Source organism: Amblyomma americanum, chromosome 1, assembly GCF_052857255.1.
Source record: "Amblyomma americanum isolate KBUSLIRL-KWMA chromosome 1, ASM5285725v1, whole genome shotgun sequence".
NCBI lineage: Eukaryota > Metazoa > Arthropoda > Arachnida > Ixodida > Ixodidae > Amblyomma > Amblyomma americanum.
The window spans coordinates 74290610-74309853 of record NC_135497.1 but is presented as its reverse complement, the minus strand read 5'-3'; the positions used below and the strand labels follow the sequence as shown (position 1 = coordinate 74309853).

The following is a 19244-nucleotide window of genomic DNA, read 5'->3' as shown; positions in this document are numbered from 1 at the left end:
CCCTTGCCACTCGCATGACCTTTGCACTTGTCCCGATGACTTATTAAAATTTTCCACTTTGGCAAATGAAAGCTCATCTTTGGCAAAATGAAAGCCTTCAATTTTGAGTTACCTCATGTTCCTGAACAAATTGTTTCAATAACCACCCACCAATCATTTCACGAAAATGTACTCAAACATTTTAAACATCACTGAATTTACTTGTCTACTGTTTGTTTGCTTTGCATCCTTGTTGTTTGTTGCAATCTTTTTACAGATTCCATTACTATGTGTAATTGACAGCACTGAATAATGCTATTACTAGCTTACATTTATATTTTTGTCTAACCTCTTAAGTTGATCTTGCTATTTTTGTTTACTATTACCAATTCCCTTATGGAAACAGTCACTTACTAATGGTCACAATTCCAGCATTGATGAAAAAAAAAACTTATTCTTCATGGCTAATTAAATTATGCAACAAAAGTAAGGCAACAGACAACTATTGAAAAAGCATACATGTTAACAAGAACACCTGGTGAAAAAACGCAAGCAGAAGCACAAATTTGAGCAATAATGCCATGAATTGTGACCGGCTATCACAATACTTCAGCTTTATAGGATAAACACATTTCGAGCGAGGAAGTAACTGCATTCATGAAGGTCACTGCTCTGTCATTGTTTCTGTACGTTGTCATGCAATGAGGCAGTTATGCAACCAAGTTTGACAAGTTATCAAATATCAACAGGTGGTCAACCATGGTTAGCTTGAAGCTGTCACTATAATGCCGTTCAATAAATATTTAGCCAACCTGCCTGTGTACCATTAAAATGAAACCATCATGATATGACTGCAGGACAAACATTAAGAAGTCACAAAGGTAGCCTTGCCAAACACAGAGTAGCAGTGTATAAATATCACTTGGTGCCAATGCCTATTTACGAACACACATGTAAACACACCATGTATGCAGACCCTTAAGGTGTTAAGTGGGCAACGGTAACATGGTAACGCCGGGGCAACATGAAACTTTCAGAAAAGCCAAGCAGCTTCGATCGCTCGCAGACCACGAAATAAACAATGCTATAAACGGTATATGACATGGAAACACAGCAGAAAGGTTCAGGAAAGCGGTTACGGCGCGGCATTTTTGACGGCACGCTGCCCGGCTGGCTCGTGCATCCCCTACCACGTGAGCTAGAAGTGAAAGGTAGCGCGTGCGTTGGTGTGACCAACACGTGAGCTAGAAGTGAAAGGTAGCGCGTGCGTTGGTGTGACCAAGCTGTGACGCTCTATGGAGCAGGGCTCGCGGCGGCCGATCGAGGCCTGCTCCACGGTGTGCGGCCAACCGGCGCGCGCCGGGAAGGCGTGCCCACACTCACCGCGGGGTCTCGCTGGAAGATGACAACCCGACCACCTTTGTCGCCCGTCGCCAGCAGGTCACCGTCATGGTTGAACTCCACGCATGAAATTATGTCCGCTGCATGTAAGGAAAACGAATAAACTGGCTTCTTGCTCTGTTTACGATTCGCACTCGTAGTATAGCACGCACCAGGCCCTGCTGCCCGGCATACGCAACAAGTGTACTGCCAAACAGCGAGCGAGCCGGAGAACGCGACGACAGTTGCGCAGGTCGCCACAGACCGAAAGGCTGCGCCCACTGGCCAGCCAGGGCGCCGGTACTTTCAGCACGTCTGAGACAACAACAAAAACTTTGGCTGCGCGACCAAGGTCACGCATAACGTACCCGCCGTTCATCACCCGTCTGTCACCGCGCCCCAGTGACCGGAGGCGGTCGCGGGCGTTCAGATACGCTGAAATAATGCCCCGTTAGCTGCCGCTCGATTAAAGCATCCCAACTACAGGCGCACTTGGCGCCAGGGACCTTCCAGTACTTTCAGACACTATGAAACGTGCAGCATATTATGCAACGCGACTCCTACAGAGCCACTGAGACGGCTCACAAGATGAGCTGCACAAATCGGCGAGGAAAGCAGAGATAAAGCACATCGGCAACTTTTCCACTGAACTTCTCCAAATTTGACCGCTGATTAGGCCTTGCATAGCGGCCACAGTGCACTTACCTTCTGTTACATCGTCGTCTAACGTCCCCTTCACTTGAGAGAAACACCACTGGATCTCTCCATTACCTGAAACACGTAGTAAACATCCACAGTGAAACGTCTGAACGGTAGTCGCTGGCCGGCGTCAAAGCGACTGCCATTATCGCAGTTGCACAGGAGAACAGTTTTTTTCAAGGCTGAAGCATGTATTTACCTGCCATTACAACCGCAATAAATAACGCGAAGAGTCCTTTGTACTTCTTGAAAAATTAACTAAAAGTGCCTGAGGCCTCTAGACACGTAAATTTCATTCGATGGCTTTAGATTTATAAACCAATAGTAGAAAACGATTCCAAGATGGCGCACTCTCCGACAGAAGCGCCTAACCGACGTCACAGAGCGATGCACGCAGGGAAGGGTGCGCTTACTTTATTTGTGCATTTTACTTTGGAATTTCCAGCGCGCTAGTTCTGGTTCTGACGGCCGCTGTTTTGCACGAAGCAGAGCTTTGAACGAAAAAGTTAGAACCAATAAGCTTCACCAATTATCCTACGGTGACACGCATAGGTATTAAAGTGCGCAAGGCTTTGCATCCGCATCAACAACCAAGTGACAAGGTGGCTCAGAAAGGAGCATAGAATGCGTTGCGGCCTTGTTTCGAACGCAATAACCCACCTGGAGTACTAACGTTTCCCAGATAACTGGCTCCTAGCTTTGGGATGGCCGGCAATGCTTCTCAAGGTGACAGTACAGCCCGATCTCCAGTATGTGTGGTCCATTCTATCGGAATGCGCGCGCAGTGCGCGTGACGTCGCGTGCACTGCACGCGACTGCACGCGACGTCGAATGCTAAACCGCGTGATAAAAACACCAAGCAAAGAAGACGTGCCAATTTCGCCTGCTGGACGCTTTTTTTTTTCATTCCAACAGAATTTCTACCGACATATTCAGGTTTTATTAAATACCTATTTTATTCAGACCGTGTTCCCATTTGCTACACAACGTCGCAGGAACCTTTCAGAACATTGCTGTAGGTACGCTACCTGCGCGTGCTTCTCAAAGTGTTTGCAACCGTGTGCCATTTTTTCCCACTAAAACGTCGGTATTCTCTTGAATCTTATCGCAGTCCGGCTCAACACATATGACGGCGGACAAAAGAGGTATCTCGAGGCGGCCTACGTGCCGGGCACAGATAAGGCACACCTCCCGAACAGCTGACTGCCAACAGCAGACGCCGCGGGCTGCGCTGTGACAGCACGCGGGCACACGGTGACGCTGGGTCGGCCGACCTGCAGCGTGGAACACGGTTCCGTTGCAGTCGACAAGCGAATGCTAGGCGGGGGGAGGGGCAGTGTGTTGTGCCGGCGCAAAGGGTGTCGTCAAGGCCGCCGCCACCTAGCGTGGAGCACACAAAAATATGCACTTGTTAGATCACGTGACGGGGCCGCCATCGCTCATGTCGTGTGGGTAAGTGCTTAGAACCGTGCGCTGCTTATTTGTGCGGCCCTCGTACAGTGCACCACCGAAGCCGCCAGCTGCCGGCCCGATCCGTCCCAGCACCATGAATATGCCGTGGAAGATCAAGGAGTTGGTGGATAAAGCGTAAGTAGGTCGTCGGCCGGTTGCCGATTCCAGCTGGTGGGTAGGCCTAGGCTGGCTCCGCCGGATAGTTTTTCCCCGTCTGCTGATGACGGGACTTGTCTGCGCAGCACCAACATGGTGATGAACTACACCGAGATGGAGGCCAAGGTGCGCGAGGCGACCAACGACGTGGCCTGGGGTCCGCCGGGCCAGCTGATGCAGGAGATTGCGCAGGCCACTTTCTCATACGACCACTTTCCCGAGGTGATGGGCATGCTGTGGAAACGTATCCTGCAGGACAACAAGCGCTGCTACCGGCGGCCGTACAAGGGCCTCCTCTTGCTCGACTACCTTGTGCGAAACGGCTCCGAGAGGGTCGTCACGTCGGCACGGGAGCACATTTACGATCTGCGGAGCCTCGAAAACTACTCGTTCATCGACGAGATCGGGAAGGACCAGGGCGTCAATGTGCGCCAGAAAGTGAAGGATCTGATTGACTTTATTCAAGACGACGAGAGGCTACGCGAGGAGCGCAAAAAGGCAAAGAAAGCTAAGGACAAGTACATCGGCTTGTCCGGCGAGTCGCTGGGCTTCCGATACAGCGACCGCAACAAGTTCGATGACATGGACCACGGGCCCCGGCTGGGCCGCCGGCACAGCTTCGAAGACTCGCCCGACAACAGCAACGACGAGGAGCGCGACGAACGGCCTGGTGGAGGCGTGACGTACCGCGACGAACCGAGGACGCCTAGTTGGAAGCCGCAAGCCAAGAAGCTGGACATGGGCGCTGCTGCGAACTACGGCCGTGAGGCCTCGCCGCCTGCAAGCCCGGCCGCCACCACGGCGGCGGCGCCGCTGCCAGTGCCGAGTGTGCCGGCGGCCGACTTGCTGGGTGACATTGCTAGTACGCCGACCGCAAACGGCGACTTCGCCGACTTCAGCCAATTCCAAAGCGCAACGGCTGCGCCACCCAGGTAGGTTCCCCGCGCCGCTGCCCTACCGGCCGGCGTCATAGCCCGGCTTGTGTCTTTGCAGCGCCCAGGACGAGTTCACGGACTTTGCGTCCTTCACCCCAACAAGCAGCATTCCTACCGGCCTGATTGACCTGCCCGTGCAGGCAACCAGTGTCCAGCCCAGTTCGCTAACAAGCCCCGCCGCGCCGCCCGTCCTGTCCAGCGTGCAGCCGAGTCTGCACACGAGTCCCATCTCCCAGCCTGTCCTGCAGGCTGGCCCGCTGGCTGGCCTACAGCCTGTAATCCCGGCCAACCCACTGGCAGGCATGCAACAGACCAGCCCCCTGACTCCACTGCAACCACCGCTGCAAACGAGCCCCCTTGTCACTGGCCTGCAGCCGCCGTCAGGCGGCATGATGGGCCTCCCAATGGGCTACCCCTTGGCAGCACAACCAGCCACCTTCCACATGGGATACCACCTGCCGCCACAGGCTGGCCTTGCCCAGCCTGTGGCCTTCCAGGGGCTACCAGGTCTCGTCCGGCAGTCCAGCCCTGGGTGCACACCTTTGACACCGAGCCCTGCCAGTGCAGCACCCTCTGCGCTTGGGGGACCAATGGGTGGCCAAGCACCACCAGGAAAGTGTGGAAAAACGTGGGTGGACTCTGGTAGCATTAACATCAGTGTGGACAACCTGAGCCTGACCAGCAAGTACGCGAAACCGGCAGCACCTTCCATGAACCAGCTGGCAGCAGGCAATTCCTTGGGACGACTGCAGTGAGGCCTCCAAGGCAGAAGTCTTGAGCAGGGTGGGGCTTCGGCCCCCGGGGGAGCTCGTGCTGGTCACATATCATGCGTGGGGGCCTCTGCCCTTGGACCGGTGCTTGTCTTCCATTGTTTTCCCCCTCCCGTAACCCAGGACAGGCAGAGAAAATTGCGCTCAGTGACACTGTGGTCACCCCCGGGCTGAATAAAGCAATAGAACAAAGCAGCTCCAGGGCCAGCCTGCCTCCCCTTGACGGCCGTATATTTTTTAATAAAAGCCTGGCCACTTGTTGACATGTGTCGCACTAGTGACTCTTGGGCGACGGCTGGTGTTGGGTCTTCTGTTGAGCCTGTAGACGCTCAAGCTTCTCCAGGCTAATGCTCTGCAAGGGCAACAGCTTTGGCTTGCACAGCACAGGGCGCACACAGCTTTCACGGCACAGCAGCCCCCGGCTGGGCACCACTTCGTGCACCGCTGCTCCTGCACAGTTGTGAAAGTGCGTTGCTGGCTCTTGCTTTTTTTTCTTCACTTTTCTAGATGCTCATCTACCGTTGTCTGTGCCATCTCTGAAGTCACTCAATACTGAAGAGCAGTATCTAGTGACTTCAAAAACTGTGCACCACTTTAAAGACTGTCCTTTTGGCAACCTCAGCCAAATTGCGAAGCACTGATTACTGCCACATACTGTTTGCTGATCAGGTGCACTGTCCTTGCAAGCACAGTGAATGCATAAGGCAACATTCAGCTTCTCATCAGCGGTTCCAGTGTCAGGTGTGATTTGTGTACATGCATTTTTTGTAAATGTTGCTGATACTGATGCTACATATTTAATTAACTCTTTGGACCTAAACAGCGATGAGGCTGCTATAAAAACTAGGAAACATGACTGCTGTAAATACAAGTGTACCCACAAATGTGTGGGACGTTACCATAATCAATGGACTGCAGCTGGCAACTGCTAGTAACATTACAAGCAGGCTGCTATCTCAGTGTGGCATTGGGAAATTAGTGGAGCTTGCTGAATGCCCTTCACTCTGTTTACCAATACATCTGATGCCAATCTAGAACGATAGTGCCCTACATGCCAACGCTGAATGGTCGTTCATTCAAAACGGGGGGGGGGGGGGGGGGGGACAGGAGGAGGTGCACGTCTACCGCTAATTTGTGAGCTCGCGTATCCTAGGCATGGCTCGTGCGTAACGCGGAAGCCTTTAACCGTTTTGTAGAACAGCAATTTGTCTGCTTGGTATAGAGAAACCTGTAGTCGGTTGCCGCAGCGCTCGTGCAACAAAGGCATGCGAAGAAACTGCAAAGTGGAATCCCCGTTCAGAGCAGCTCTCCTTCGTAATCCAGTCAAACATGAGAAAATTGCACAAGGTTCTCAGTTGCGTGTAGCATGCCACTGCTTACGCAAGCAGCGCCATAACGCTTTACAGCTGTCCTGACCAAGGACGAATGACGTCAGGAAGTAAACAAGCGGTATAACATCCGGAAGATCACGTTCGCAAAATAGTGTGGAACAACCACTTGGCAACAACACTGGAGAGAACTAAAAGCGTTATCAGAATAATCAAAGGGTATTAGTTTTTAGATGGTTTTTCAGGCGGTCGTGCACGCACAGGAAGCGGTCAACGCCCGCTGCACAAGAGGGTGTGCGACCCAATTTACCTCTCACGAATTATGACAGTACACACGACCGCCATCACCGCCACCACACGTTTGAAAAGTGTTTCAAACGGTAACAGATCCGCTAGAATTCGTACCAAACATTCCTAAGGCCGCCGGAAACTTGAAGCGTGTGGAGATAAAACCGATACCTCCCTTCCTATAAACAAACGGTAGCCAAGGCAACCATTCCTAAGAGTAGCGCGCACATGGAGAGCGCGCAGAAGTTGCAGCCGACGCCCTTCACGGGGGTACATGCAGGCAGGTGTTAGCACTCATCTCCACTAGAGGGATCAGTGGACCGAGCAGGTTGTTTAAAGAAGTGTAGACACTTAATTTTTGTGGTACGTTTTCTTTTCAACAATGATGAGGAAGACACTACTATACATGTATCACCATGTGGTATTCGTCTACGACCGTTAAATAATTTATAATCGAATTCTTCTGTCATGCTGTTTCGGTTTCAACAGCCGAACGATGGCTGTGCCGTCAAAGTGTGGTTATATGTCACATGAGGCATGGAAAAACGTCGATATAATCATTGCTTCATCGTTTTAATTCACTACAGTGCTGACAACGAATGTAGAAGCGGCTCATGCCTCATGTGATCTATAACCACTATTTGACGTCACAGGCATCGTTCGGCTGTTGAAACCGAAACAGCACGAGAAAAAAAAAAACACGCACCCAAAAGTTAGGTGTCTATTTAAGGCATGGTTTAATAACAAAAACTTGTGGTTTGCGGAAAGGAACTGGAACCGATTCGTCGAATTTTAATGAACCGTGAAAGCATCCGACCGATCCACAAGAATGTGAATGTCTACAGTCGGATACAACTAAAGTCTACATTGAAGCGTACTATATTATTGAAGCTCAGGCCGCATTCAGGACCGCCCAACAGAATTCCTCCGTGACAAAAAGTAGACCGTTGTTAAAACTTTTCTTTTTACCTAAACAAGAAGCTAATTGCGAGACGAAATTCTAAGTTGAGAGACAGAAGATAACCAGGGCCTCAATACACTCTGTTCAGATTAACTGAATGTCCTGGCTTCGTTTGGGGTGGGGTGACGTCCTAGCTCAGATTAGCTGATTGTACCACTGATCTCCACTAAGTGGCTGGATGCCGCATTCCCGCTTTCTGAAGTGGGCGCAAGTGAAGCCACCGGAAGTTGGATGGCATGTCCCGGAAGTTCGGTGTCTGCAGTGTATTTCAATGCAAAAAGTCGCGTCTTTCACCCTTCCGTCCTCAGTTTTTCGCGTTGTTTTCGTGTAACGTATATTGCAATATCAAAGGAATAAGCAAGCTGAACGTGATAAATGTGAGCATTGTTCGGGGAACACTAATTTCAGAGGAACCGAAGTGAACAGGCATGCATGTCTCACCATGTCGCGGCAAAGGGGTACGTGCATTAAACACTGTTTTCTGACCTGGTTCTTGTCTTCCGAGCGTAATCAGGAGAAGTAGTGGAATGACGATGAGCCTAGGTCATCTTAAAAAAACAAATTTTCGTGTAGCAAAGAAAAGGAAATGGCGCGAATAATCCTGACACTCGAAGAGCCACTCGTTATAGAGCTGCCGCTGTTTCAATTTCGGGTTGGTGGCGGACGATGTCTCTTCTCATCGATGACAGGTGATGTTTATCGCTTTAGTGTGCCATTTACCTTCCATGCGTGCTTTTAATCTAACTCTATAGCACAGCCACATTTCATCTACACAGCACGAGAGAAACGACTGAGGAGAAAGACGAATGCAGCAGCGCATGTGACAAGCGCTGTTAGAAGTCAACTGCACCAAGCATCACGAATAAAAGCCCATTCAGGCATAATTTGCGACAGTACGAAACAGTACTTGATACGCTCCGTCGAAAAAGCAGTACCATATACATTTTGGACACACTAATGTGAACCAGCACAACACAGACGACACCTCACCAGATTGTGGCCTCGCCCTAGCTCGCTCCGGTTAATTAATAATTGGTTTTTGGGGAAAGGAAATGGCGCAGTATCTGTCTCATATATCGTTGGACACCTGAACCGCGCCGTAAGGGAAGGGATAAAGGAGGGAGTGAAAGAAGAAAGGAAGAATAGGTGCCGTAGTGGAGGGCTCCGGAATAATTTCGACCACCTGGGGATCTTTAACGTGCACTGACATCGCACAGCACACGGGCGCCTTACGTTTTTCCTCCATAAAAAACGCAGCCGCCGCGGTCGGGTTCGAACCCGGGAACTCCGGATCAGTAGTCGAGCGCCCTAACCACTGAGCCACCGCGGTCTAAACGTAATTCGGTAAAACGGTCGCTGCAAAGTCGGCTGCCCAGTGAAGGTTTCCACCTATTCTTTCTAAAATTTATCCCCCATTGATGGTATAACTTGGGCTTAGAGCGCGACAACGTGCATCACAACAAAGTGCAGAGTTGGCGACGCTAGCGCAACAGGACGACACAGTTGAGCAGACGAGGCTGTCGTCTGCTAGTGTCGTCCCATAGCGATTTTCGAAACGTCTTTCCCGAGGACTTTGCTGCTCTCCTCATGCAGTTGACGGCGCAACAAGTAGGCAATGTCACGAAGAAAGACGAGAACGTCAAAAAGACAAAATTCTAAGCGGAAAACGAAAACTGAAAAACCGTGCTGAGGCCCGATTTCGTGCACTGCCAAAGGCTGACTTCCGGGACATGACGCCCAACTTCAGGTGGCTTCACTTTCAAGCGCCCGATGCGACATCCAACCCCCTAGTGGAGATCAGTGGATTGTACTTAAAACAAAAATATACCACCCAAGGCGAGGTGGCGCTCACCATCATTCCGATACAAAGCGGAAGCCCATATTCATCCACCCAAGTCACACGCTAAAAGCCATCCAAAGCCTGTCGAAATTTTGTAACTACATTTACTATAGAGGCTACCTCTATACCTTTACCATAGCAGCGGCTATGAAACAATTATCTTCTTTCTGCTCAACTGGCTCGCCCATAGAGTTCCTTAGCGCACCCTAGAGGGAAAGCTGGCGGCTTTTCACTTCATCCACCATGGACGCTTCGCGAGATAAGACAAGACATGCTGGGAAGACAGCAAACTGGATTGACATCTAATGGCTTGTTGACTGTGCTACGAATTGAATTTTTTTTTTGCCGTTCAGTTTCGTTTTCGTGATTGTAGTTTTTACTGATGTTTTGTGCACTTTGTGGTTGTGTAACGCAGCTACGCAGGCAGTTCATTTGAGATCCTAAGCATCCGACGGCGCTTGACTCGAAGTGAGCTGAGCAGTGTCTGGTGCCTGCTAGACCTAAATTCCGTCTGCCCCCTCACTGGGAGCCATTTGCGCAGCAAGCTGGGTTTTGCTCAGCGGGAACCTGCGATACCTGTGAACTGAAATGTGAAAGAAGGGAACAAGAGTGAGAGAGAGTGTGAGTGACTGTGTGTGTGTGAACTGACAACGCAATAGTCCGCTGCTGTGACCACTCTGTAGATCTCTCTCAGGAGTCTCTGAGACAATTTAAAAGCGCAAAATACTTCGACAAGCGCAACTTACGTTAACCGCATTCGCCGAGGATTGCGTTTGCTTCATTTCGAAGACTGGCGGTGGCCGCGAATTGCATGCAGGGACGACTTCCACTTCATGAATTAATTCACGCAAATACCTGCATGTTGCACTTGTCAGCATGAACACTAACTTGTGCACTAACTTTTTGTGGTAGGATAGGTTTGCGCTTCCTAATATATGTTTCTCTTGGCAAAATCTGCAAACGCAGCGCCAGGACATTCCGAGAGCCAGCACTTAGTGCGCGCAAACTAGTTTCTCATAGAAAAGCGCAGGTTCGGGCAAGTTCCTTGCGGCACGAACGTATCCTTCGCACGGGCATGGGCGTTTTCCGAAATAGCAGACTACACCAATAAAACGTTTCTGTTTCTCACAATACGAAAACAGAAGCTTCTAAAGCGTAGTATTGTAAGCGCTAGCATTTTTTAAAAATATTGGCTATGAAAAGTGTGTTTCTTAAACGCAAAAATTATTTTCCAGGGTTGGCTACATTTGGTGACATGAAGAGAAAGCCCTCTCTAGCCGTGATCAAACTCGTTTATCGTTTGCTTTTCTGCTCATTTATTGCAATGTACTGAAAACATATTTTATTGAAGGTCATAATGATTCCAAACAACGCTTGCTTGCAACATATAATTTGCGAAAATTTGTATTTCTATAGTCGTAGTCATGTTTTAGGGCCAAGCCAAGTGCGCCTTGCTGTCTTCCGACGTGCATTCCCACGGTTACAGTGAACTAGACTATTCTAGTTCCCTGTACCACGGCGGATGCAGTGCTCTTTCATGGCTGTTTCAGAAACTCGCAGAGACGGTGGCGCCAGCTTTCCCTCTAGGTAATATTTAGAAACTCTATGGGCTCACGAAATACCACGCTTCATGCGCGTGTGTGCGTTGCGTCTGAGGGCGTAGAAAAAAAGTAGGAAGCCACATGAAGGAGCAACGAAAACGGTCACAATGGTAACAAGTTTTTCACTTTAGAAGAGATTAAAACCCAATGAAACGACTGGCATTCCATGCACATATTCTTCTAGGAAAAAAATCGAAACGCCCAAGGCGTTGCCATGAGCAAATAAACAGACCGCAGCGCCAATCGTGGCACTTTCCGAAACTTGCGGCTCCGTGGGAGTGCGGACGATAGACACCCTACCATAGCCTTAATACTGCTAGCCATAGAGCGAGCAGTGATGGCAGCTCCTCGGCAGCTGCGTAGAGCGCGAAGTTCCCCTTGTAGGCGTCAGAGGTTGGGTTGACTGCTTAAGAAGCCCCCGCATCGGTTATGCGGAAGGTAGAGTTCTTCAGACGGTCACGTCAAGTACGTCATGAGTTGGTAAGTGCACCTACTACTTGCACACCGATGGAGGTTCTGGGCTGCTTTTGAAAAGCAACGCAACGCGTTGTAAGTTGAGAGCAGCGTGACATCTAGCTGTGCTGACATACGACTGTATAGCATTATATTTTAAGGGACCCAAAGATATTCGCACCTGTTTTTACTTCCTTTAAGGAACCCCCTGAAGCGGTTGTCAAAGACTTCGTCGAGGACCTCTCCAGGCGACGATCTCGTGAGTGCTCTAAACTTGCTTCCGCAGTTTTTGCGCTGAGGGACCCTCACACTAGCCAATATCGCTTGACAGGACGAGAAGACGATTGAAGAACATGTGTCCAAGTTTGTTCGGTAAGGCTAATGTCTAGGACTTCGTGGGCGTGTCGTCACTTCGATTTCCCTCAATACGTCCAGGCTCGAGAGGGACACCAAGAAGCTCCACAACGATGCAAAGAAGTACGAGGACACCATGCTCGGTACGAAAAGTTGTGTGTGCTGTACTTGTAGCGATCTGCTCGAACCCAGTGCATCGTGCTAAATGCTTTTTTAGCGTTGTACCATTGCGAGAAGAAGATGAGCAGTGACCTGGCAAGCGGCGAGTTGTGCAACGAAAGCCCCGAGCTGCGCCGGCTGGTCGAAGAATGGCTTGGCTTTGCATCGTCCATGGACACTGCCGTTGATGACCACGTGAGCACGAGGAGCTTTATATCCTGATGAGCAATGAAACTTTCGTGCTCTCAATATATGCAGACAAGGGTTCATAAGTCTTCTGGGCACATAACATTGTGGCAACACACACCAGTAATACACTGGCTCCAGGAAAGGTGCTTCAGCAAAGTTTTGATACTTCATTTCATACTTGGCCTATCACTTAAATATTTATTTCAGAAATTTGCCCAGCTGACAAGTTATTGGAGTGAAAGCAAAAATAATAATAATGGCAGCTGTTGAGCAGATTTTCCTTAAATATAAATGTTAATTTTAGTATAATAGCTAATCATTTAGAAGCGAGAGAAATAAAAAATTTCCCTTCTGTTGACAGCTTGTGGCAGTTCGGCGTTGCTTGGTGGATCCTCTCAAACGGTGAGTGCACACATGCCACCACAATTTTCCCAACCACAGAGCTGGTTGTATGCTGACTGCCACTGCCAGAAACAGAGGACCTTTGTAATCAGTGCCCGTGCTGCATTTAGCAGCAGCAGTAGTACACATATGGCACACGTGACTTATAGTGGGATTGCGTGACAGAAGTCATTTGACAAGCCAGATGATCACTTACATTGTGGACAAATCTGCCTAGTGCAAAAAGGTCAAGCGCTTTGTAAAGTGGGATGCCATGATAACTCGACAATACCACTGCGAGATGAATATGGTATCCAAGTGTTTAAATGGCAGGCACAAAGCAGTGTAGCATTGTGCCAAGCGGCCACACACAAATTATGTGTCGGAAGCAATAAAGTTGGTAAGAATCTTGTGATGTATTCGGAGAGTGATTGGCAGGTGACAGTATAAACAATGCGATATGGTTTGCTAGCAATTCCATGTAAGTTGCTCTGCTTCGCACCTGCTCCAAAGAGTAGCAGTATCTGCAGTCCTTATTTTATACACCGAAAGAAAAAAAACTGTAAATTATTGGGTTTAATATCCTAAAAGGGACACGTGCTATAAGGCACGCCTAGTGGAGGGTTCCGGATGAACTTAGATCACCTGGTGTCCTTCATGCTTTGACATCGCACAGCACTCTGGTGTTTTTGTATTTTGCCTCCATCGAAATATGGCTGCCATGGCCGGAATAGAAGTTGCACCATGGGATCGACAGCCAAACTGAAGCTAATTGAAAGTCGCCATTAAATGAGGGACCAGTATAATGAGCCATGTTTATTGTTATTCAAACCTATAAGTAGATCAGGAAGGTTAGAAACTGACGCCGGTGCCGGACGCGTCACTGTAACAAGGCCAAGAACTTAGAGTGGCAAGACCAGAAATTGTGGTTGTGGAAGTGGTCGGGAAAGAAAACAGACAGGTTAAATGAAGTGAGGAAATAGCCGTCCTTGGTACAGGTCAGGGATCAGCACATTAGATTGTCCATTAATTTTCATTTCCACAAGGTGTCTGCAAGGTGGAATCTACACCATCTCACAACGTAGTACAAAGAGCGATACATTGATGCCTGTCAAGAACATTTGCAGCAATTTGAAAGAGGAGCCAGTGGTTTTCTCGGGAAGATTATGAGAGATAATGCAACGTGGATGCACTACCATCAACAGGAGACAAAGTGCACAAGCCAAGCTAAGAGTGGTGTGAACCAGAATGCATAGCTGAAAAAATTCTGAACTTGGGCATCTGCTTAAAAAGGTAATGATGACCTCTACTCTAGGATGACCTCTATTCTACAAACACAAAGGAAAAACTGTCACCTCTACGAGGTACTCTGAGCTCCTGAAAAGTTGCCTGCAACCTACAATCAAAACGAAATGACGTGGCCTCCTAAGTACAGGTGTTTTCTTGCTTGCAACATGATAGCACACGGCCCTATGCTGGTTGTGCTATTGTAGCAGCATTCAGACCTGAATTTTGGCTGGCACCCACATCTGCCACACTCCTGAGACTTTGCTGCCAGTTACCACCACAATTTTGGACTGTTGGAACAGGCAGCGAGTGGCTCCACACACAATGAGATTTTTTTTTTTATAAAGCCATTAATGCAGTTACAAAGTGATGGAAAGCATGTTGTCTTCAGTGCAGCACAACCATATCGAACAGCTACGGGATCTGGCAATCTATGCTGTCAGCAAATCTTGAAATAAAATCTGTTTAAGGTTTTCATTTGACTCACCCTTGAATGAGTGTGCTTTTTTTTAGCTGAAATTCAGGCACAGATCGGGGTATTCAGCGAAGAATTCCATAAGTCGGGTTTTTTAGTCATTTTTTTCCAGCAAAAGACAATTTTCTATATGTGGTCGTTTTTATGCAGGACATAGCATGTGCTATATTTTGCTGATTGTTTGAAAAAGAATGCAGTAATGGCAGGCTGCATAAAAGTTTACCAAATCCATCATTCTTTCTCGTATATTACAGTTATTTCATTGCAAATGTTAGCATCTCCTCTGCAGCATTTCTGCGTCCATGCAAGATCTAGCTACTTTTTGGTTTATGGGGTTTAACGTCTCAAAGAGACTCTGGCTATGAGGGACGCCGTAATAAAAGCTCCGGAAATTTCGACTACCTGGGGGTTCTTCAACTTCACCCACTGAGCCACCGCGGCAGACCTCCTAGCTACTTCTATTTGCACACTGAGAAAACAGCTCATCTTCACAAGAACCATTCTTAAACATAAAAGAGCCCTGGAACAGTACATTGTAAGCATGTGCAGTGTTTTGGAGCCTCTTTTCTGATGCATACTTTTGGACTTATCCTCACATTAAGCTCTGCCATGGATAAGAAGCATTAAACCAGGTTTAAAATGTCAGTTAACAGAAGACACCCCTCTTCAATGAGCACACATGTGCGCTAATTTTTGTGTAGTGTTTTCAACTTTATGGGCTGGGGGGAACATGTGTGCTCTAGAAGGCGCGTTTGCAGGTAGAAATTGGGTTTACCCGATGTTAAAGAAATCTGTTTGGGGCCCTATATTATACATGGCTTTTGTTTGACTAGTGCCTGGCCTTTCCGAATTTTTTTGCACCCTGTCGATGTTCTAGAAAAGTCAAACCTCATTTCGACACAACATGCTGTTGTCATGAATAGAGCTAATAAACAGACTAGGGCGAAAGCGGTGGCCACTTTCTCATGCACACCCTTTCCACATTGTCACTATCATGGCAGCCACCACGGTATGCTTCTCGCTAACCAGCCAGAGCAGACCACTTTCATGGCGTAGTCAATCTAACAACATCAATCAGTTCATGTCATGCGATTCTAATCGGTACCATAATGGGCCCTATCACCATGAAACAAACTTGTGTACATTATTCCAGCTTACAAAGCACGCATGTGTGTATGTGTCAGTGCAAGGTTGGACATGCTTGTAGTGTACACCACTGCAACAGCAACAAGGCACGTTTTAGACCAATATATCTGGGTGAATCTCCCCAAGGTACATTTTGAGTGCATTGTTACGACTGCGTGGCAGTTTATCGAGTTTCTCACCTCATTCATAATGTGTTACACAGATGTTGTGTTGTGTTCTATTGCGCATAAGCAACTAAGGCAATAGTGCGCCATACACTAGGTTAAAAATGTATATGCGTTACAATAAAGCAACTGAAAGTGATACAAGCTGTAGTTGAAAAACTTTCCTTTAGGAATCTACAGACGCATGTTAATTCTACAATTGTATTTTCTACTCAGAGTAAGCTGGGATGGAAGGGAATGTGCTTATTGTTTTTTTTTTGTAGTTTTTCAAGTTTCGAGCATATAAATGAAATGTGTTTTATCGTGTCTACTGAATGTTGCTTGGCCAAACCGCTGGACTGTTTGCACTCTGTTTTCACACAGAGGGGGTATTTGGTGGTAAGTTTTGTGATATCCTATGGTTAGGTTGGGTACTGGCCTGAATTTATGAAAATATAAAAAATAAGTGTGTTCTAATCCCCTTTTATCCAGTTATGTTGCCTGTTTATCAGCGCGTGTTTCGCATATGTTCTTGTTTTAAGGTTGATTATGTTGTGTATTAAGATTCTTTTGTGTGTGTTTTTTTTTCAACCCTTATGAAATGCTTGTAAAGGGCCTTTAGGTTATGTGAATACAAAAAAATACAGTGATGCCAGACCAAAAAAAAAATGGCTTCACTACAGCTCTGCTATCAACACCAGCTGTTGTTGGTGGCAGAGTGACAAAAGCGGATAAACGTAGAACGCAAAGCAGGGTGCTCCCACCCTAAGGTATGTAGGTACAGCTGTTGTGAAAGTCTTTGACCAGTATCGGCGCATATGATTCGGGCTTTCCATTCATTTTCACTGATTCAGGCAAGTTCCCACAGTGCAAAATTTGAGCCCAAACAAGCGAGCAGTTAACAGAGATTTGTTTTTTAATTTTCTCTCATTTTTTGACAACAACATTCAGTATGTCTTCGCACATTTCACAAGTAGGTTTGTGTGGTTTCACGAGTAAAAAGCTGTGGGTAAGGTGGACGAGTCCACTGCAAAGGTAGCATAAAAATCTGATTGATCAAAGCGTTCTTTGTGCCTACATGATTTGTTACAATTGTAAATTATGGGGCTTAACATCCCAAAGCGACACATGGACTATGAGAGACACTGTAGTGGAGGGCTCTGGGTAAATTTAGACCACCTGGGGTTCTTTAATGTGTGGTGACATTGCACAGCACATGAGCGTAATATGGCCTCCACAGCTGGGTCTAAATGATTTCTGTTCAGCACCTTTAAAGTGAAGTGCTGTCTTTCAGTCGTCTGTATAAAATGCAGTGTAATTTTAATTTCTTTTTTCCAATGGTAGGTATTCTTGTGAGGTTTGTTTTTGTGGACTATACTTTAGGCAGGTTGTACCATGGACGCAATGGGTTGGGTTTATGTGCAATACCTGGTAATGTATCGTGTGAACCCAGTTCACAGCAGCATGAGTCTTCTAACTGCATTCAGCAGCGGTCTGTTATGGCATGATGGCACATAAAATGAGAATGCATTATACAGGAGCCCATGGATGTTATATAGGATTGGGCTCCCAAAGCACAAAAGAAACTAGGAAAATTAAACTGAACAAATCGATGGGGTCAAAAATCAAACCACTATCAAAGCCAGAAAGAGTTGTGTGCATGCATGTATGCTCATATTTAAGCTCAGCTGAACAGCCAAAATACTGTAAAGCAGTCCATTTAACCAAGGATGCCTTTTGTGTTACATGAATGCAGATACCAAAGTGTGTTTGCTGAGGTGCAGGCAGCACTGAAACGGCGCGACCAAGCGGTCCAAGAGTGCTTGCGCCTTGAGCAACGTGTCGAGCGGTTGGGTGGGCGCGAGTCGACAGGTCCCAACTTGGCCCGCCTGAGCGAGTGCCGCCAGGCACTAGAGACAGCTCACGCTGAACTGGCCACAATGGAAGCACTACTGGCACAGGACCTTCCTCGCTGGTATGCAGCCAGCAGCCTCTACCTACAGCCCTGTCTTGAGGCCTTGGTACACAGCCAGACACTGCATTGGGGACAAGCAACCACCCGTGCCCATGACCTCATGGCTCCTGGGGCACGCAGCCCTGTAGAGCTGCGCTTGGCTGCTGCCAGGGCCCTCTCCATAGTCAGCCTGCCTACCTGAGCACATCACTGCAGCAGAGCAAAGAGCAGCATGGTGCCCCATGATATGATACTGAAGTACACCTGTTGGCATTGCAAGCTGATATGAGGATTACAGCTAAGGCTCAAGGTTAATTGTGTTACATATGTTATGTAAGCAATGAAACTTCTGAAAATATATTTTCACGTGTTTTGCATTCTTCATAATATTTTGCTAAATTATTTAACTTTGCATCACACTACTTTTCTTGGATATCTGAAGTGCGTTGCATGCCGAAGTGAGTCATGGTCAGTGAACAAGTCAAGACGGATCATCGTTTTGGAATTATGTACGTGGTTCTGAAACATCAGTCCAACTTCAGACTTCGTCATTGACTGACTCACCTCATCTTATGCCCGAGAAGACAAACTTTCGTTCAGCCCTTGATTATACACAGCATGCTGTTATGAGCAAAGACGCGAGCTTTTGCACTTCAAACAGTGCAGATACCTTTTAACGGTTCTATAATAGTTGTAGTTTTCCTTCAAGATGAACTCTGATGAACTGGCCATCAACAACTGGCTTGCAACAAGAGCAGATTATTACTTTCTTTATATTAACCATGCAAATCATATCAACTTCCATTCTCTCAAGGTTCCTGCAAAAAGTTAAGGCTTTAAAGGGACTATGCAATGAATAAAAAGTCGCTCGTAAATGTTTTCAATGCTTAGAAATGATGCTACGAAGCATTCACACCAAGTATGAGACTTCGGAACTGAGCCGGCAATTTATTATAAATTTTTAAAAACCATGTTTTTTAAAATTCGCGGGCCAATTGGTGTGCTCACAGTGACTGATTTTGAAACTAAAATCGTGAAAAAAGACGTCACTGTACCCATGACGTTGCCAGGCCTCCACACGCTCTCATTCGCTGGAGCCATGGCAGCCACGACTTCACGGGCACACTTCCGGTAGCCGTTAAAATCGTCTGCTCGTGCCGCCGCGCGATCCTCTCGGGCAAGCGCGAGCCAAGGCATTGCCTTCGCGCATATGGTTTCAATTTTCCTCTGCCGCCTCCTCCTGTTGGGTGTTTCGAAGCCACTCACAGTGGCTCGCCGAGTCGCTACTGTCGTCGATGGCGTTCAGCCGGCATG

The 19244-nt window shown here is 47.7% G+C and overlaps 4 protein-coding genes across 8 annotated transcripts in view; 2 read left to right on the top strand and 2 right to left on the bottom strand.

Annotated features, from left to right (window-relative positions):
- tws (protein phosphatase 2 regulatory subunit tws) overlaps positions 1 to 19244 on the bottom strand; it is a 73265-nt gene that overhangs the window by 42819 nt on the left and 11202 nt on the right. The window contains exons 1-3 of one of the 4 annotated variants that reach the window (XM_077645905.1): positions 2719 to 2868; positions 2065 to 2130; positions 1363 to 1460 (exon numbers count right to left, since the gene is read on the bottom strand). In XM_077645905.1, coding sequence (XP_077502031.1) covers positions 1363 to 1430 — 68 coding nt within the window. In that variant the 5' untranslated portion in view covers positions 1431 to 1460; positions 2065 to 2130; positions 2719 to 2868. Of the gene's footprint in view, positions 1 to 1362; positions 1461 to 2064; positions 2131 to 2257; positions 2454 to 2718; positions 2869 to 19244 lie in introns of those variants that run through there. The other 3 variants (XM_077645904.1, XM_077645903.1, XM_077645902.1) reach the window with 3 other exon arrangements.
- Positions 3260 to 5634, top strand: lqfR (clathrin interactor lqfR). The gene is made up of 3 exons (XM_077645901.1): positions 3260 to 3645; positions 3753 to 4598; positions 4660 to 5634. Exons 1-3 carry the CDS (start codon positions 3605 to 3607, stop codon positions 5354 to 5356), a joined length of 1584 nt encoding a protein of 527 aa, XP_077502027.1. The 5' UTR covers positions 3260 to 3604; the 3' UTR covers positions 5357 to 5634.
- On the bottom strand, positions 5569 to 7253 carry LOC144113027 (BBSome-interacting protein 1-like). Its single transcript, XM_077645906.1, has 2 exons — positions 7105 to 7253; positions 5569 to 5821 (listed from the first exon to the last, which is right to left on the bottom strand). Exons 1-2 carry the CDS (start codon positions 7109 to 7111, stop codon positions 5646 to 5648), a joined length of 183 nt encoding a protein of 60 aa, XP_077502032.1. The 5' UTR covers positions 7112 to 7253; the 3' UTR covers positions 5569 to 5645.
- On the top strand, positions 11233 to 18317 carry LOC144113023 (bridging integrator 3-like). 2 transcript variants are annotated; one of them, XM_077645899.1, is made up of 7 exons: positions 11233 to 11375; positions 12044 to 12101; positions 12174 to 12214; positions 12278 to 12339; positions 12414 to 12550; positions 12906 to 12946; positions 17733 to 18317. In XM_077645899.1, the coding sequence occupies exons 1-7, from the start codon at positions 11311 to 11313 to the stop codon at positions 18130 to 18132; spliced, it is 804 nt and encodes a 267-aa protein (XP_077502025.1). In that variant the 5' UTR covers positions 11233 to 11310; the 3' UTR covers positions 18133 to 18317. The 2 variants fall into 2 exon arrangements, with proteins under 2 accessions (XP_077502025.1, XP_077502026.1); XM_077645900.1 differs by lacking the exon at positions 11233 to 11375 and adding an exon at positions 11691 to 11869.

What these genes read in the sequence shown, in the direction of transcription:
- lqfR (XM_077645901.1), top strand. Translation starts at nt 3,605, where the DNA reads ATGAATATGCCGTGGAAGATCAAGGAGTTGGTGGATAAAGC. An exon ending in AAGGAGTTGGTGGATAAAGC is followed by an intron (nt 3,646 to 3,752) that starts GTAAGTAGGTCG and finishes TTGTCTGCGCAG; the next exon opens with CACCAACATGGTGATGAACT. An exon ending in GCAACGGCTGCGCCACCCAG is followed by an intron (nt 4,599 to 4,659) that starts GTAGGTTCCCCG and finishes GTGTCTTTGCAG; the next exon opens with CGCCCAGGACGAGTTCACGG.
- LOC144113023 (XM_077645899.1), top strand. Translation starts at nt 11,311, where the DNA reads ATGCAGTGCTCTTTCATGGCTGTTTCAGAAACTCGCAGAGACGGTGGC. An exon ending in ACACTGCCGTTGATGACCAC is followed by an intron (nt 12,551 to 12,905) that starts GTGAGCACGAGG and finishes TTCTGTTGACAG; the next exon opens with CTTGTGGCAGTTCGGCGTTG. An exon ending in TTGGTGGATCCTCTCAAACG is followed by an intron (nt 12,947 to 17,732) that starts GTGAGTGCACAC and finishes ACATGAATGCAG; the next exon opens with ATACCAAAGTGTGTTTGCTG.